The sequence below is a fragment of the Dromaius novaehollandiae genome, chromosome 7 (assembly GCF_036370855.1).
Source record: "Dromaius novaehollandiae isolate bDroNov1 chromosome 7, bDroNov1.hap1, whole genome shotgun sequence".
In the NCBI taxonomy this organism is placed as follows: Eukaryota; Metazoa; Chordata; class Aves; order Casuariiformes; family Dromaiidae; genus Dromaius; species Dromaius novaehollandiae.
Window position 1 is genome coordinate 46068599 of NC_088104.1, and position 15614 is coordinate 46084212.

Sequence of the window (15614 nt, forward strand, 5' to 3'; positions counted from 1 at the left end):
TTGTGTGGCCCTGAAGAGGTGTGGAGGGGATGCCCAAAGGTCTGGGTAAGATGTTATGTATCTCACTGTGTTTAGCCAGGGATCCAGGATTGAGCTGAGTGCTGTCCCTCCAGTTGTTTCGCTCCTCCTTTTTAGTTTTTTCTGTGTTTTTTTTTTTTCCAAACATCCACCTAGTCCTCAGATTTTTGTTCTTTCTTGCCAAACCTTCTTCATGCTCCTCTTACAAGTGTTTCACTCCCCAGCCTGCGGTCCTGAAACTCAGCTGGTTGAAACCCTTCTTGTTTTTTGAGTCTCAGCCTCAGTAGCCATGGGGCTGTCTTTCTGTCTCTCTCTGTCTCACCTCCTGCCATTTGATGACAATGACAGAGCTCAAGCTACACATCTCCAGTGCCCTGAGGAGGGTTGGGCGTAAAGTTTCTGCACTGCCTGCACTCTTGGGGGAGCTGCATTAGCCAAGGGGTGTCTTGTTTCTGGACTACTAGTTAGTTAGGCTTTTCCTGCTTGGAAGCTTTAGTCCTGTAGCATTCTCGGTCACTGGTACCCAAGGGACACGTAGCCCACGCACACAGCCTGTCCTTGTCCTTTTGCTTGGTCTGAAGGATTTTGTCTGCTGCATCTCAGGGCTTTTGTGGGATGCCCATTGCTAGAAGATTGATTTGCCGTCTGTGTAGCATCTTCAGATGTTCTCCTTAGCCACAGCTGGGAAATAGTAAACTTCTGATCATTGCTGAGAACAGCTGGGCATTTAAGGAGGAAGATGGGGCAAATAGACAAAGGGATTGGAGTTGAAATGGCAGGTAATTAACCTTACTTCTCCCCAGGTCTGTTGTGTAGTTCATGCCAGTTATGTTTGGGGTGCTTCTGAGGATAAGTGCTGAAATATTGTCTCCTAGTTCACCTTTAGTCCTTTTCATTGCTTTCTCCCCCTTTCTTCTACTGCTGTTGAGAAATGTAGTGCCCGAACTGAAGACATGATGAAACAGATTTGTTTTCCCTGGTGTTTATGAAAGGACTGTTTTCTCCATCAAAAATGCAACATAAAAAGGGTAAGGAGTCACGCATGCTGTTACCTCTGCTCAAGGTGAATTTCTGCAGTGTGGATGAAATGGGAGGAAGCAGGTCCTTACAGCTTCAAGCAATAAAAGAGGCTACAGAAAGCATGTCTTACATAGTAAATGAGCTTCTCTATGAAACTTTATCAGCACAAATGTCTGTTTCCTGCTCACAAGCAGGAATGGTATGAGCAGATTGGAGCCAAAGCCAAACAAATCCAAAGTGTTTTTTTCTGCAACAGATGTATTTTTTTAGTGCGTCTTCATGTAAGCATCTCATTTTTGCTGCTGTAATTAGTAAGTACTCTGGCTGTTCCATGACAGTATTTGGCATCTTATTCTCTCTGACAGTCTGTGAGGGGAATTTACACTAGGAAAAGATGTTGGTGAGCACTCAGCAAAATGAGATTATTTCAGCTCTTTTGCCCATTTAATCCATCATGCATGGATAGTGCTGCAAAGCACATCTGGTGTGTGTGTTTGGCCTCTTCCTTGAGTTCGGGGTGGGAATAGATGGCCCAAGAGTGTTTTCAGCCATTGAGTTCTATAGTATGGTGCCTACACTGTGAAACCCTATATATAATCCTCCAGCAAGACGTTGTCTTTAAACAATGTGCTAATAGCATGTGGCACAAAGGTGAGCCAAAACAACCTTGTTACTGGAAAGGATTTCATGGCCAGTAGTCTGTTTTAATAGAGTCAGCCAAGGACAGTCCACTTGGCATGAAAATTTTCACTCTGTATTGTGAAGTGACAAATTTAGTTTAAAAAAAAAGGTGGGGGGGATTGCAAGAGAACATATTAGACATCTTCTCAGGGAGCACTGCCAATTCTGCCTTCAGCAGTAAATTGCCCCTCTCGAGTTCTTGTCGGCTGAGGAATGGAATCACAGGGTTTGTCTGTGTGCAGAAACATCTTTTCTCCTTACAGTTTCTTCTTGGCTGTTGGTACAATAGCAAATATTTTGGGAACTGTGTGAATTTCCATTTCTTAGTGACGTAAGTGCTTGCTACATTTTCATTTCTGCACAGATAATGATGCTGGCAGTCTCTGAATGCTTATCCTGAGGATATGTGTTCTTACGTCATTCATCATAGCTCTTTGGCCTGAATCTGATATCTTTATAACGTTGTAAGTTTAACATAATTTCAGTAAAGATATTGGTAGCGTGGCGATCCTCATTATTCAAGTTCCCATCAACTGTAATTGGCATTGTTAGCACTAATGTAGTTAAGGATTTCTCAACTCTCTATAAGTTAAAAAGTAGCTCAAATTATGGTATCTTACAGACTTCCAGAGTGATGTTTTTGTGCCTCTATCTTTTCTTTCATTTATTTGGATAAAGTTTGCCAGCCTGAGCATGTGGTCAAATACAGTGCTTATACTGCAAACGTAGATCTTACTGTCTGTAAAGGCTGCTGGAATTGTGAAGGTAGAATCCATTGTAATTCCATTTTTATTGTTCACAAATAGTCATCTCGAATTAGTCCAGAACTGCTGTTACACAATCTTGAAATTCTCCTTGGTACTTTCTGTGCATTAGGAAAGACAGGAAATTCTGCAGAATTGGGCAAATACTCACTGAAATGTCTCTGGGTGAGTCAGACCTGATTTTGCTGGAGTACAGTAAATATCAGTTTATTTGCTGACACTTGTTATAATTAATGTAGGTTTGGAATACTTGCATGTGTATTCTCAGACCAAAGATATAGGAATGCTGGGAAGTTTGAATTATTACCAAAGGAGGAGTCCTTGTCCTTGGAGAATATTGAACATCTTTTCCCAGGTAGATTAAAAACTTTGTGAGATGTCTGAAGGGGATTGCTCTCATTTATGCTTGGGGTGCCCACTCTCTTACCTGAAGAACAGGTGGATTCGCTATGCTTGAAAACTGTCAAATGCTCCCTCAAATCCCTGTGTTTGCTCTCTGGTTTTGCCATGCCCAACAGGACCAGGCAGAAGGGTTTGCTCCCCAACTCTTCAATTGCTTTCTTTTGAAATGATGATTGAGCTCTTTGTTATGTACTTGTTAGTTCTTCATCCTCAGAGTTATCAGCCAGACTGGTTTCACAGGACAAGGCTAAGGGACTTTGTGTGGGTATAAACCCAAGATAAAGACTCACATTCCCTACCTCACTGATGTTGATTCATAAGCGTATTGCTACTATCTGCCTCTGCTGAAACCTGTTCTTGTGAAATATGGTTGTGAATGCAGAGCATCACCAGGAATTGCTTTATCTGAGAACTCTTCTTCCCAGTGCCCTGTACAGAAGTTGCAAGTCTGTGATCTGTTTCAGTATGTTCCCTGAGTAGTGGATTGCTTGGATGAATTATGTGTTTGAGCTGAACATGCGTGTAGTGGAGGAAGGCAAAAGGTAGTCTTAATTCCCCGTGACTTAATTAAAAGGTCACTGGTGAATGCTGTTGTAGGGAAACTTTCTGACATCGGTGGTGAAACTGCATCCTATGTTGTTGAGTCTGGGTTAAGTGAGGAAATGAAAGGAAACTTTTTTGCTTCATTTTGGTGGTCCAGGGGAAATGAAATGCAAGCTGCAGTAGCCTGCCATGGTTTAAACTCTTAATCAGCTTTTACTATCAGCTTAAGGTAGGCTTCATGTGATAATAGCTCTTATATGATGGAGGGATGTGGAGAAGCATGTGTGTGTAATGAATACAGGCTTTCTGGCTTTAAGCCTGAAGTTTCATGTGCTTGTCGTTTTGTGATCCTAGCAATGTTTTATGCCTAAGTTTCTTCAGTCCATTTCCTGTTTACTTTGTAGTTGAACCAACTGGATAACCAAGCCAAGAAGGGAGGGTGGGGAGGTTAATGGAGCAACAAAGTGCATAGTAGCTACCTCTTCACAGGTCATTAATTGGCAGTGTGCAGTTAGTATTGTAGCATAGACACAGAACTGTTGGTCACTGCAGTGTAAAGTTAAGCTCCAGACAACTTTGATGGCCAAGTCGCAGTGGAAGTGGTGTCTAAAGCATGTGCCTAGCTTTCCTTCCTTTGGGCAGACAATGTTGTCCACATTATGTATGGTTTCTTTCAGGATGGATTGACTGTCCAACAAATGCAGGGCTGTTCTTCCTGGATTTGCCTGTTAGCAGTTTATCTTGTAGCTTGGGTGCCAGTGCCTACAGGCAGAGCTGCTGTTCAGAGTGGTTGTGCAGTTGGCAAGTGGTGGAAGTTGCAAACTATGTTCTTGGAGCATATGGTGTTACCCTTGATGTCACAGAGGTATAAATAGTTTGTCCAAAAACATCTATTCTTGCAGCTTCTTGTCTTCCTTTGTTCTTTAGTCTTTTGATGACTTTGCATCTGAATGGGTAGGACACTGTGGTCCGTGATGGTCCTGGCCTTCTGGGCAGTCTTGTCACCGGGGTGCAGGGGGGAAGACTGACCTGCCTCAGGCACAAGTGCTGGCTGAAGTTCTGAACCCCTTTTTAGCTAAGGCCATACAGTGAAAGACAACTTTATGAATTCTCTTTTGCTTCAATGAAAGGATGAAGTTTGAAGCTTTCATGTCTGTGAGGGACTCGTATTTTGGAAGCATCAGAGTGGAGAAAAGTAGCTGTTAGGTTACTAGTGGAATTTTTTCTGTGCAGCACAGGTGCTCAGCCTCTGTTGCTTGGCATGAAATTTGTTCCCTCTCCAATACCTTGTTCAGTCAGATTCCATCTGTCCCGGTGGCACAAGCTCCCTGGAAGACCTCCTGCCTGAAAAACTTTAGAGTGTTGGCTGAACCAGTTGCTGCAGATGATGAAAATCTAAGGGTGAATTTGAAAAAAATGCTGAACTGGAATATGGGAAAATTTTTCTCTTCAGTTCCTATCCTTGACTTCCAGGTAGTGTGCTGGCAAGAAGTGCCAAGGACTTGACTTCTTTAAACTGCTTTTGGAGTAAACCAGTTTGTCTAGGGGACTGCTTTGCTCATCCCGGTGAAAGTCTATATTCATAATTAATTGTGATAATTGCTGAAGAGCAGTATTTGAAAGGTGCATAGGCTTGTTGGGTCTGTAATCTGAAAAGAACTGGTGCGAGTGGCTGTCCTGCTCTTGTCCTGAATGACTATAATCTAGCTCGAATACTGATAGATCTGTGTTCCAGTCTTGTTGCTGGTGATGCCAACACAGTCATGGAACTGGAGATTACAGCTATGTTGTATGTTGATGCATATGCAGATGTGTATATGCCAAAGTAACATGAGGGTTAAATAAAGGTAAATAAAACTATCTTCATCACAGCAGGAAGGAGGGCTCTGAGTCTGGGATACTAGTCTGCAGGCAGGCTGGAAAAGGCCAGCTCGGTTCCCACTTCTGCCTTGGTCTCTGTTGGGAACCTGGCTGAGTTGGCTGGCCTCTTAATGCTGAGGGTCCTTGCAGGGTAGCACTACCTTGCCCCATTGTGACTGAAAAGAAAAACGCACCCGAGACTTCTTCCTCCTGCTATCGCAAAAGCTGCTAGAGGAATGCCTTATGCTGAGGGTTTTTTTTGTGGGTGTCCAGGTATATGCCCTGGCCACACCTTGATTGCATGCTGGGGTCACATCCCTCTGTGCATTGCTCCCTCAGCTTGGTTTCCAAGGGGAAAAAAAGCCTGGAATTAGGTACATGGAGGGAGCCCAGTGCAGGTCAGCAGATTCTTTGGACCAGATACTCTTGGGGTCACAGCTTCAGCATGTACTTGTACAGTGTAGAAACACCCCTGGTTACCAGAAAATAATGTTGTGTGCTTTTTCAACAATGAAAGCTTAAAACACCTCGGCTTGGTTTTTGTTTGTGATTTTTTTTTTTTTTACCTGGCTCTCCAGGTGGTAGCTATGAATTTCATGACAATAGAAATGAGTCTCTCCAAAGTGAAACGCTTTAAATTAAAGGCACAAGAAAACCAGGTTACTTGATACTGGTGAGTGAGACTAGCAGCTTAAAAAATTAAAAGGCTCAGAGTAAGTTTTTATTGGGTTAAAATATCAGGTATTGTAAAATTCTGTGTAGTTGGTAGCGTGTCAACAACCTTTTAATAAGTTAGTTTCATAGGTGCTGATTTTAAAACTATGTTCTGTTATCTTTTGATATATTAAAAGCTGATTATTGCTTCCCATAAGCATTTTGTTGTTATACTTGTGGCTTTTTAATAGTGCTGTTGATTGCATAAATTAAATTGCAGTATTGTTACCGTTTTCCTACGATCCACTATAAGCAGATGGAGCAGAAACATTGCTGTTTTCAGCCACTTATAAGTAACCTGCTACAGTTATTTATTTTTTCCTGCATCCTGCTGTAATTATGCCTTCTTTCATTATCAGTTGCTGAATAATCTGCTGTTGCTTTCTCTCTCCTTTTCTGTGTCCTCCCTTAAAAGGAAAGTATGACACAGATCAAAAAAGGTGGGGCTTTGCAAGCTGAAGTATATCAAAACCTTCCTCTTTAAGTAATGAGTTCAGCAGGGTTGCTGGGGCATGTTCTGAAGATTCTGGTGAGTGTTTCACATTGGTATGTGATTAGGTTTTGTATTTTCTGTAGTTAGAGTATATACTTTTAATAGCCTGAAGCTGAGGTAGCTGTACTGCTGAAGTTTGACATCTTTTCCTTCTGAGAAAACATTTGCTTTAAACCAGTAGCTAAAATTATATTGATGGAAAAAGTGGTTAGAGGCATAGATTTATCTGAAACCTTTTTGAGCATGGAAGTTGGTCTTGCTTTTTTAGCTGCAGCCAAGTTGGCTCCAACTGGGAAAGCTTTTTATAGCCGACTGTAAAAACTGAAGTCTCTTTAAAACTAGTTATTTTTTGTTACTTTTTTTTTCCCCTTCAGTCGCTTCCAGGCTGAAGATTTTCTTGGATTATAGTCCTCCAAGTGCTATGGAAGTCATAATAGTCTTAAGTGGATTGTTCTGGTGTTTATCCAGTGATTAATACTCTCAAAATGTGTTCATTTGAGAAGGTTATGCTTTAATGCAGTAGTCTGTACTTTATTTATGTCTTTCTATATATTAAATGGATTGGAAATATGGATAATGAATTGCATTTGCCTGTTATGTAGACTGCAGCTAGGTCACTCAATTCATTATTTAAAGTATGTACAATTTTTGTGGTATTTCTAACACTTGTGAGGTTATTGGTTTTCTTTCATAAATATCAGCTAAACACCGGTAGCAATGCAGCTCTTCAAAACTTAGATTCAAAAATAATGCATAAGTCTTTCGGAGCTCCTCTGCCTCTTGCTAACTTTTTTTCAGTTTGTTTGCAACACATTCATTCTTATCAATTATTTACAGATGCAGTGAGACAGACCTGAAATCTTTAGTGTTTTGAATGAATAATTTAATGCCCTTGTTTCCATTTAATCTTTTCTCTGTGTAGTTATGTGTATGGTCACTCTTCTGTTGTTAAACTTACTAAGCATATCAACAAATAAAACTCGGCCAATAAATAGATTGCATAGATCCAAACCAAAATGCATTTCTCTCCATGGAACTCTTAGCTTGAATTCTAGCTTTTAAATCATCTTTACATCAAGCATCAGTCATAACAAATTAAAAGTGTTTGCTTACTGGGTTATTAGGAAACATGTCTCCCAACACACAATTGCCAGTCTTATCCAGCTAAAGCTTTAGTTTAATGGTAGCTGAAAACCTCCTTGTTTTTTGCTCTGTGTGTGTGTGTGTGTGTGTGTGTGCGCGCGTGTGTGTGTGTGTGTGTGTGTGTGTGGTTGGGTGTTTTGAGGGGGGGAATTTTACAGGAGTGACACAGTAGCCTCTCAATCATATTTTGTCTTGATTGTTACTAATGCTAACATTTTGCAAAGGCTGCATACTTGGAGTGTGGCTCTATCCATTCAGTTCCTCCAAGGTAAAACTCTGCAGGCATGTCTTTGTAGAAAAGGAACTGCTAGAGCTTTGGTAGCCACTTCTCTGCTCTGATCTTAGAGGATGGGTTTGGTGGTGGACTGGGAGCCCAGCCTGTTTCCAGTGATACCTGCGTATCATTGTACCTGTCCGTATATCTTAAGGCTGGAAAATAGTCCGTTTTTCTTCTGTCCTCTCATTGTGCAAAGTTTGCAATGTGCCAAGCTTGTGTCCTGTCTGAAGAGGGAAGGAGGCATCATGAAACCTTCAGGCTGCTGAATGAAACCTGTCATAATGCCAGCACTAAGGTCAGCTCTGTTACTGCAGCTTGTCCCTGTTTGGAAATGCATCATGAGACCTATCACTTTTTTATCAGAGGGCTGCTTGTTCACCAGGGTCCTATGGATCTGTTCTGCAGTCAGGGTCTCTGTCAGAGGAAGAGCAATGCTGGCCAAGTGCCTAAATGCTTCTCAGGTGGTTCTTTGGGCATCCTTTCATGGGTGCCAAGCAGTGAGGCTCTGCTGGCCTTAAAATGGTAGCTGCAATGGTCTTGGAATGGCAATTAGCAGAAATGATACTTAGCAAGCTGCTATCGCTTCATACTCGTAACGGGGCTCTGGGATGTGAAAATCAGGTGTTTCTGTAATAGCAAACTACTTTGACATTGTCATCTTTCATCTGTTAGCCTCAATTTCTCACCTGTAAAAGGTAGTCACACCGGATTGCTTTCTTTCGGTGTTCCAGAACGTATCTGTCAGGCAGTGTATTGTAAAGGAAGATGGGTACTTCGGAAATGCCGGTATCAACCAGATACGTTTGCATTCTCCCAAAGGAAGGAGATCTTTTCCTAAAGGTTTTGTTTCATAAAAGGAACTGAAATGCTTGCTGTTAACATAAACGTAACTTTGTTCTGTGCTTTGGGATGTGGCTTGAATGAAGTGATCTTCCTTCAAGGACAGAGAGACCAGTACAGGTGTCTGTTCTAGAGGGTAATTAAAACGCATTTGATTCCAGACTTCATGGATTCTTACTTAATGGGCAACTCCATTAGGTCTCAGTTCCAATAGATTTTGTTAAATTTCTTGTTAGAGGAGTGGACAGGGACATGAGGGATCTGTGTTGAGGTCCTGCAACTGTTGTAAGATTCTGGGGTACTGCTGAACCAGCTCCTTTTTGTATTGCGGTTCTTTTGTTTTTGTAATTGAAATGTTTCTTCTTAAGATCTTATTTAATTTGTAAATTGTAAATACACTGTGTTAGGGACTGTTCTTTGTCTGTAACTGTTGAATAGCACAAGTCTCCAGCTTGTTCATCAGAGAGATGGGGAAAGGAGGAGAGCTGAGATACAATTCGATTTACTGCAGTTAAGCATAGGATGGCATATATTGTACATTACTGTCTCAAGGCATGTTGACTGGGGTTTCTTTTAGGAGTGGGGGGGGGAGGAGGAAAGTCTGTGGGATATGAAATGGGAGAAAAGACTTTTTCTGAACGTTAGTTTCATATTTTAGAAGCCAACTAACTCTGTAATTTTTTACGTCGGATTTGAGTAACCCCCACTTTGTCCTCCCATGGCTCTAAGTGTCCTTGTTTTTTGTCTAGTGAAAGAAATGACTGTCGTAGTGAGCCTTCTTAATCTCCCCCTCCCCTTGCTGTTTCAGGTTTCTATGGGCACCATGCGACACCGAAGAAATGGCAATTTTGAGAGTTCCAGACTCCTTTATTCCAGCATGTCTCGCAGCATAGATGTGTCATGCAGTGACAGTGTGAGTATCTGGTACATCCTTGATAAGCTTGGGTATGCTCTTGGAAGTGGGTCACAGCGGTAATAAATCAGGTCATGTACTAACAGGAGTAGGCTTATTGATTTGTGGCAGTTTCCCCTTTATGGAAAAGTTTTCCTAGCCAGCAACCCTTCAAGCTGTAATGGTTCTTCCTTGAAGTAGTAAGAGTCTAAGGACATAGGCTGGATAAGGCTTGTAGATGGAGGTAATTGTCTTTTATTAACAGCACTGGTATAGTTGGAAAACACTGACAAGCTTTATACTGGAAAAGTCTGTCTTCAGAAAGCTTAATCTGTTTAAAATCTGAGGAAGGGTTTTAATGATCTTTCCTGACTGTACCAGCTGGACCCGTGAGATATCACTCTACTATGTAAACCCATTCTTCCTTTCAGGATAAGAAAGTTTGGTGAGTAATAACCTATTTACAGTGTGAAAGAGCAATTCCAAAGACCAATTCTGGACCAACAAGCCAGTATTTGGAATTGCGGTTACCCACTTGAGTGGTAGACTTTAGCTTGGATCAGAAAGTTGGGATGGGTACCATAAGAGATTGTGATAGTACTGTTGCATGCCAAAAAGCCTGTTTAGCCCTGTGTCCTCTCTTGCAGCAGACAGTGGTGGATCATGGAGAAGATGAGACTGTAGGGTTTTTTTGTTTTTGTTTTTTGAACCAGCTTTCTGCTCCACTGCCACATTCAGCGCAATAATTCTGTGGTTGGGTTATCTTTTGTGTGGAGAAAGCACTTCCCTTCAGTTTTCAAAACTCTGACCTGTGGGAACTGAGGGTTGTTCTCTCCTCATCATGTAACAATCATTAATGAATGTATGACTTTCCCTCCTGTCTTCCTTCAGTCTCAACTAAAGCAGAGTCCAGGTCTGTAATCTGTTCTTGTATGAAACTTTCCCATGTTTGTGTTCATTTTTATTGCCATTTTTGTCTCTTTCAAAGTGGTAGTATATCTGTTGTGACTGAGTCATTGTAACTAAGTATTCAGGTTTATTGTTGTAGAGAGCTGACACTGTGGCAAAATGTAATCTCTGTCCTTCTCCAGTAAGTTCTAGTCTTTGTTTTAACTTGTTAGCTGTTGAATACTGAGCCAATGTTTCCAGTGTTTATAAAATATGTTGAAAGGCCCAGATCTCTGTAGGACCCCACTGATGTTTTTCTTTGTTATGCGGTATGATTACTTACTCTTGCCAATTACATCCTGTTGTGATAAAACCCAAGAGGACTTAGTCTCCAATTTTATGGCAGCCAAGTGGGCGTGGGGTGTGTGTGTGTGTTGTTGTTTTGGTTTTTTTTTAATAACTTTTTGGCCCCTACCAATAGGACGGCTTATAAGCTCCTTCAAAAAACTTTGAATCAAGACGTGGTGGCACTATATGGAAGCTGGTGACTTTTACTGGTTTGCTTGATACCGTTGGGTGTGATGTCTGTAAGCACCTATCTGGTCTTTTCTGAAATGCTGCGTTTGCCACCTCTGTATATTAGACACTTAAGGGCTAATTTAGGCAATAGAGATACCCCACAGTGAGTAATTCAACTATTTTCCTTAGAGCACTTGAATGAATCCCTTTTGGTCCTTGAAACTACTGCTCGCTCTTAGTCGCTTCAGTTCTAAAATCCTTTTTCACAGTGCAGGTTGGGACAAATCCTCCAGCTCTTTTGCTGTAAAGAGGAGCTCCAGCTTCTTTACAGAACTTGATGGCAAAGCCAGACAAAGTAGAATTATGTTAAACATCCCTTTCAGTCCTCCATCATTTTCTGATCACAGCAATTCTCTGGCAATTTTCTTTCTTCTGATGTGCTTTAAAGAGGTCTAATGACTAGTTCTTATGTCTTTAGCATGTGACAGCTGCTGCAGCCACCCCCCCCCCCCCCCCCCCGCTTTTTTGTTCCTACATCATTGTGATTTTTACTGGCTAGTTATGTTCTTTTTCATATTCTTTGTTTTGGGTATTATACTCCTTTTTGAAGGATGTTTTTTCACTTGAAATAACTTCATTTAAGTGCTGTTTAACTATCATTGTTCTGTCAAAATGGTAAGCTGTAACTGTATGTCTTCCCTTTTCATCCCAAGTGTCTGCTGTAGTTCTTGGATTGCGAATCCAAGCAGTGTTTAAAAACAAATAAACCCAAGTATTAACAGCAGGTGAGGAAACTTTTTGCTTTATAGCTTGCTGAGGCAGATTAATAGTAAATTTGCATCTCCTGAGTTCCAAAGCTTCCCCTGAACTCTAAAGGCAGTTCTTGTGTAGTGTTCAATTTCTGGAATTTAAAAATTAGTATGACAATTAATGGTTAAACAAGCTGGAGACATCTTGCATTTCACTGAGCTCACTTAAAGCATGAGTTCAGTTGCTTAGGCTTCCTGATTTTTTTTTTTTTTTTTTTTTTTGTATTGAGTTAAAATAGCTTCTGCCTAAGAGGATGTTTATTCTCTTGTTCCAGGGAAGAAGTGGTGTTTGAAATACTGTTCTTAAGCACTATCTAGACCAGGGTTAAACAACTGTTTTGAAAAGTATTGCCAGTTTTAAGTTCTGCATGTTATTTGGAAACATGATAACACATGCAAATGGCAATGCTCTGTAGTTTAAGCCTACTGTATTGTGCCACTGAATTCAAGTGGGGTGTTTTCTGTGTGGCTGTTCTGGGTTAAATCTGCTGAAATCCAAACAGAGTCTCCACAGATTCTTAGGGAATCAAGCAATAGTAATTTTTTTTTTTTTTTTTTCTGTTCGAGATTTTGGGGGTAGGGAAACCCAACCCTCTGCCTTTTTAATATAAATTATGCTTAATACATACCAAAATACTGATATCAGATGTGTTTTTTGGAATTCCTGTCTATAATTTTTAGTAGTCTTTTGTGACCTGTAGACTCCAAGCAGTGCTTTCTAGCTGCCCTTCACCATCTGCTTTGAGAAAAGAGACTTGTGGAATTGCACTGGTTTTACTTGGTATTTAAGTTGTCTATGTTGTTACTGAGGTCTGTGCTCTATTATAAGTTACTAGAAATAAAAATATCTTTCTTTTTCTTCCTTCCAAGGATTTGGTCAACTTCATTCAAGAAAACTTTAAGAAGAGAGAATGTGTCTTTTTTACAAAAGACACTAAGTCAACGTAAGTAGATGCTTTGCTTTACAGGATTTGGGACTGGGAAATGAGAGTATTTCTACCCGTTTCAGAGGCTAGGGAGGCATATTTTTCCCAGACTTTTGTGTTAGGATTCTGAATCAGGCAGTGCAACCTCACCTCAGTCCTGCTTGTACAACTCCTTTCGTTGTCACTTCTTGTTTGGTTTGTTTGGATATGGCTGAGGCTTTCTTGAGCCATTGTTGAAAGAGTTGGAGGTTGTGGTGGTGGGAGAGGCACCACAGAGCGCTTCTCCAAGCTCCAGGCTGTGTCTGTAGTTGGTGTAAAAACTGGAAATGTATCAATTTTCAAGATGCTCTGCAAGTAACTTCATGCAACATCAGAAATCAAAATCAGAAAACCTTCATGCCAGCTTTGCCTGGATACCTTCCAGTAACTCTGTTACAGAGAGGTTTTTATATCAAATTCCCTGTTTGCAGCATAATTGTGGCAAGATACAGATGCTTTTAGGGATGCATTACCAGCACTAGTGTTGGTATATTACAATTTTGTATGTATCAGAAGCTTGCATAGTTTAAAATTTCCTTTGAAGCCCAAATACAGAAACTCCATGCGCAAGTCTTTATGGGAGAGAGATGCAGTCACTACGTTTTGTTCAGATCGATCTTCCTTTAAGATAGGGTATTATCTTTGCTCCATATTCAGGTACAAGTACTTATATGAGACAGACTTGAGGACCAGAATGTTGCTGGGACTTCAGTTTCTTTTTATCTCAGGACAAAAGTGATCAAATTAATGCAGCTTGGAAGTCCTAATATGGAACGCTCTGTGTCCTCAGTATCCTCATTCTCCTCTAAAGCTATGAGGTAAAAGGCCTCAGAGAGGGAGGGGAATTTGTCTCATCTCAAAAAAGTTTTACTTGGGATCCTCTTCTGCCACTAAAAATGACATCTGGAAAAGGGCCAGTGGAGGACAGAGAGCTGGTTCTTATCTCTAAGTATGCAGGTTCATACATAATACTGTAAAACCTCCAGCTTCTCTTCAGACAGCGATTAGATGGCAGCGGTTGCAGGACTGAATCTTCTCCATAAGCAAGAAACACAGGGAGTGTTGCGAGTTGGTCACTTGAAGGTACTTGATGTTCTTGAAGTCTGTATACCTAGATCATTTATGAAGCATTCTGGCAGGTGCCAAGGATTGATCTTTTATTGTAGTGTGCTGTGCCGCACTTTTCTTCTAGTCCTTTCATAGCCTTAAGAGACTGTTGTTCTCTGTATGCTTTTGCTTGTATTTGGATCCTGCAGCATCTTATAAATACTGTCACAAAGGCTGTCCTGGCAAAAATCTGGTTGAAAGCACAAGAACAAAAAGAAAACATTTACACCTAGCAGATTTGCAGCTGATGAGGTCACTCCTGGTGTTGTCTGATGCAGAGTTCTGTACCTTTGCTTCACCTCTGTGTTCAGTTGTAGAGTTTCACACTAGTTGTAGAGTTTCTCATATAGAAAAGGCCCGTCCAGAAATGTCAGCTCATCTCCCAGCACAAAATGTTGTCCAAGATGTATTCATCTCTGTTTCACAGTGCGAGTTACCACAGAATCATGTTGGAGGAGGAGTCACATGGTTATATACTGGTCTTAGCTGTTGATCTGTCACTTAGCAGATCAGTAGAATCTTGTGTATAATTATTACTGTAATTTCATCTGCTGCTTAGCTTGTTGTAATGAGTTTGTGTGACCTTGCTCACAGATTCCTGCTTGCTGTGACTGCTATTGTAGGTATACCATATTCCATAAACTCTAGATTTGTCCCAGAATAAAACTTCTTGGAAATGTGCTGCTTGAGCAGAAAGACACTGCACGTGTTTTGAAGGCGATACCAGTTGTGAATACTCTGTCTCTTGTTAATAAAATATCAATTACCGACAGAAACGAGAACTTAAAGGTGTTCACTGTGGGATTTCGTGCCCATTCACTCTTCTTCCAGGGACAACTTGTGTAAATGTGGATACCCTGAAAATCAGCATATAGAGGGCACTCAAATCAATAACAGCGAGAAATGGAATTACAAGAAGCACACCAAGGAACTTCCTACTGATGCCTTTGGGGACATTCAGTTTGAAAATTTGGGGAAAAGAGGAAAGGTAAGTGGTTGTGTCGAGGGTATTTGTAAGGCCTCTATTGGGTGTGCCATACTCGGAATCCTGAATCCAATGCCAGTTGAAGCCTCTGGAAAAGCAGGGAAGGTGAGGCTAAAGTAGATTTTATTCTAATGGGAGTGGAAGGAGTTTGGTTGCAAAGCAGGCAAGCTGGTTTCTCAAGCCCTGATATTAGGTAGGAAAAAGTAGTTTCTTTTGTTATTTGCTTCATAGGCTGATGACGGGGTTAAAGAGAGGTTATCTATTTCCAGATGTAGTAAAAGAATGGGTGAATGATGGCGATGCTCAATTTTGTGTGTGTATGTGTGTAGCTAGTTGTATTGTAATTGCCCTATAATACAATTCTGAGTGGAGTTAGGAGGGAATAATTTAAACTAGACCTGTGACTTCCCTCACTGGGACTCTGCACCCCAAGTGTATCAGTGTACAGTTGCAGTAGCCATTTTGTGGTCCTCATTTATACTGAAATCCGGTGTCCCTGGGGAAGAGCTTAGCACCTTTTTGGCTATCTTTAGTGGTGCCTGCCCTTGAACCCGACATGATAAGCTCTAGTGCCTGAGTGATCAGACTCCTGATAAAGAGGCTTTGTTCCTGACTTTGACTTCAACACCAAGTCAAGGTTGTTTCTTGGAATGTCGTTTTATTTCCTTTCCACCATGGACTAACTTGTGCTTGG

At 41.1% G+C, this 15614-nt stretch overlaps 1 protein-coding gene across 1 annotated transcript in view; it reads left to right on the forward strand.

The window, feature by feature from the left end:
- The first annotated feature begins 9557 nt into the window (after nucleotides 1-9557).
- The window catches only part of TRPM8 (transient receptor potential cation channel subfamily M member 8), a 54478-nt gene continuing 48421 nt past the window's right edge, over nucleotides 9558-15614 (forward strand). Inside the window, exons 1-3 of the mRNA XM_064515463.1 lie at nucleotides 9558-9668; nucleotides 12734-12807; nucleotides 14767-14923. Of these exons, the coding sequence (XP_064371533.1) occupies nucleotides 9570-9668; nucleotides 12734-12807; nucleotides 14767-14923 (330 nt within the window). The 5' untranslated portion in view covers nucleotides 9558-9569. The remainder of the gene's footprint in view (nucleotides 9669-12733; nucleotides 12808-14766; nucleotides 14924-15614) is intronic.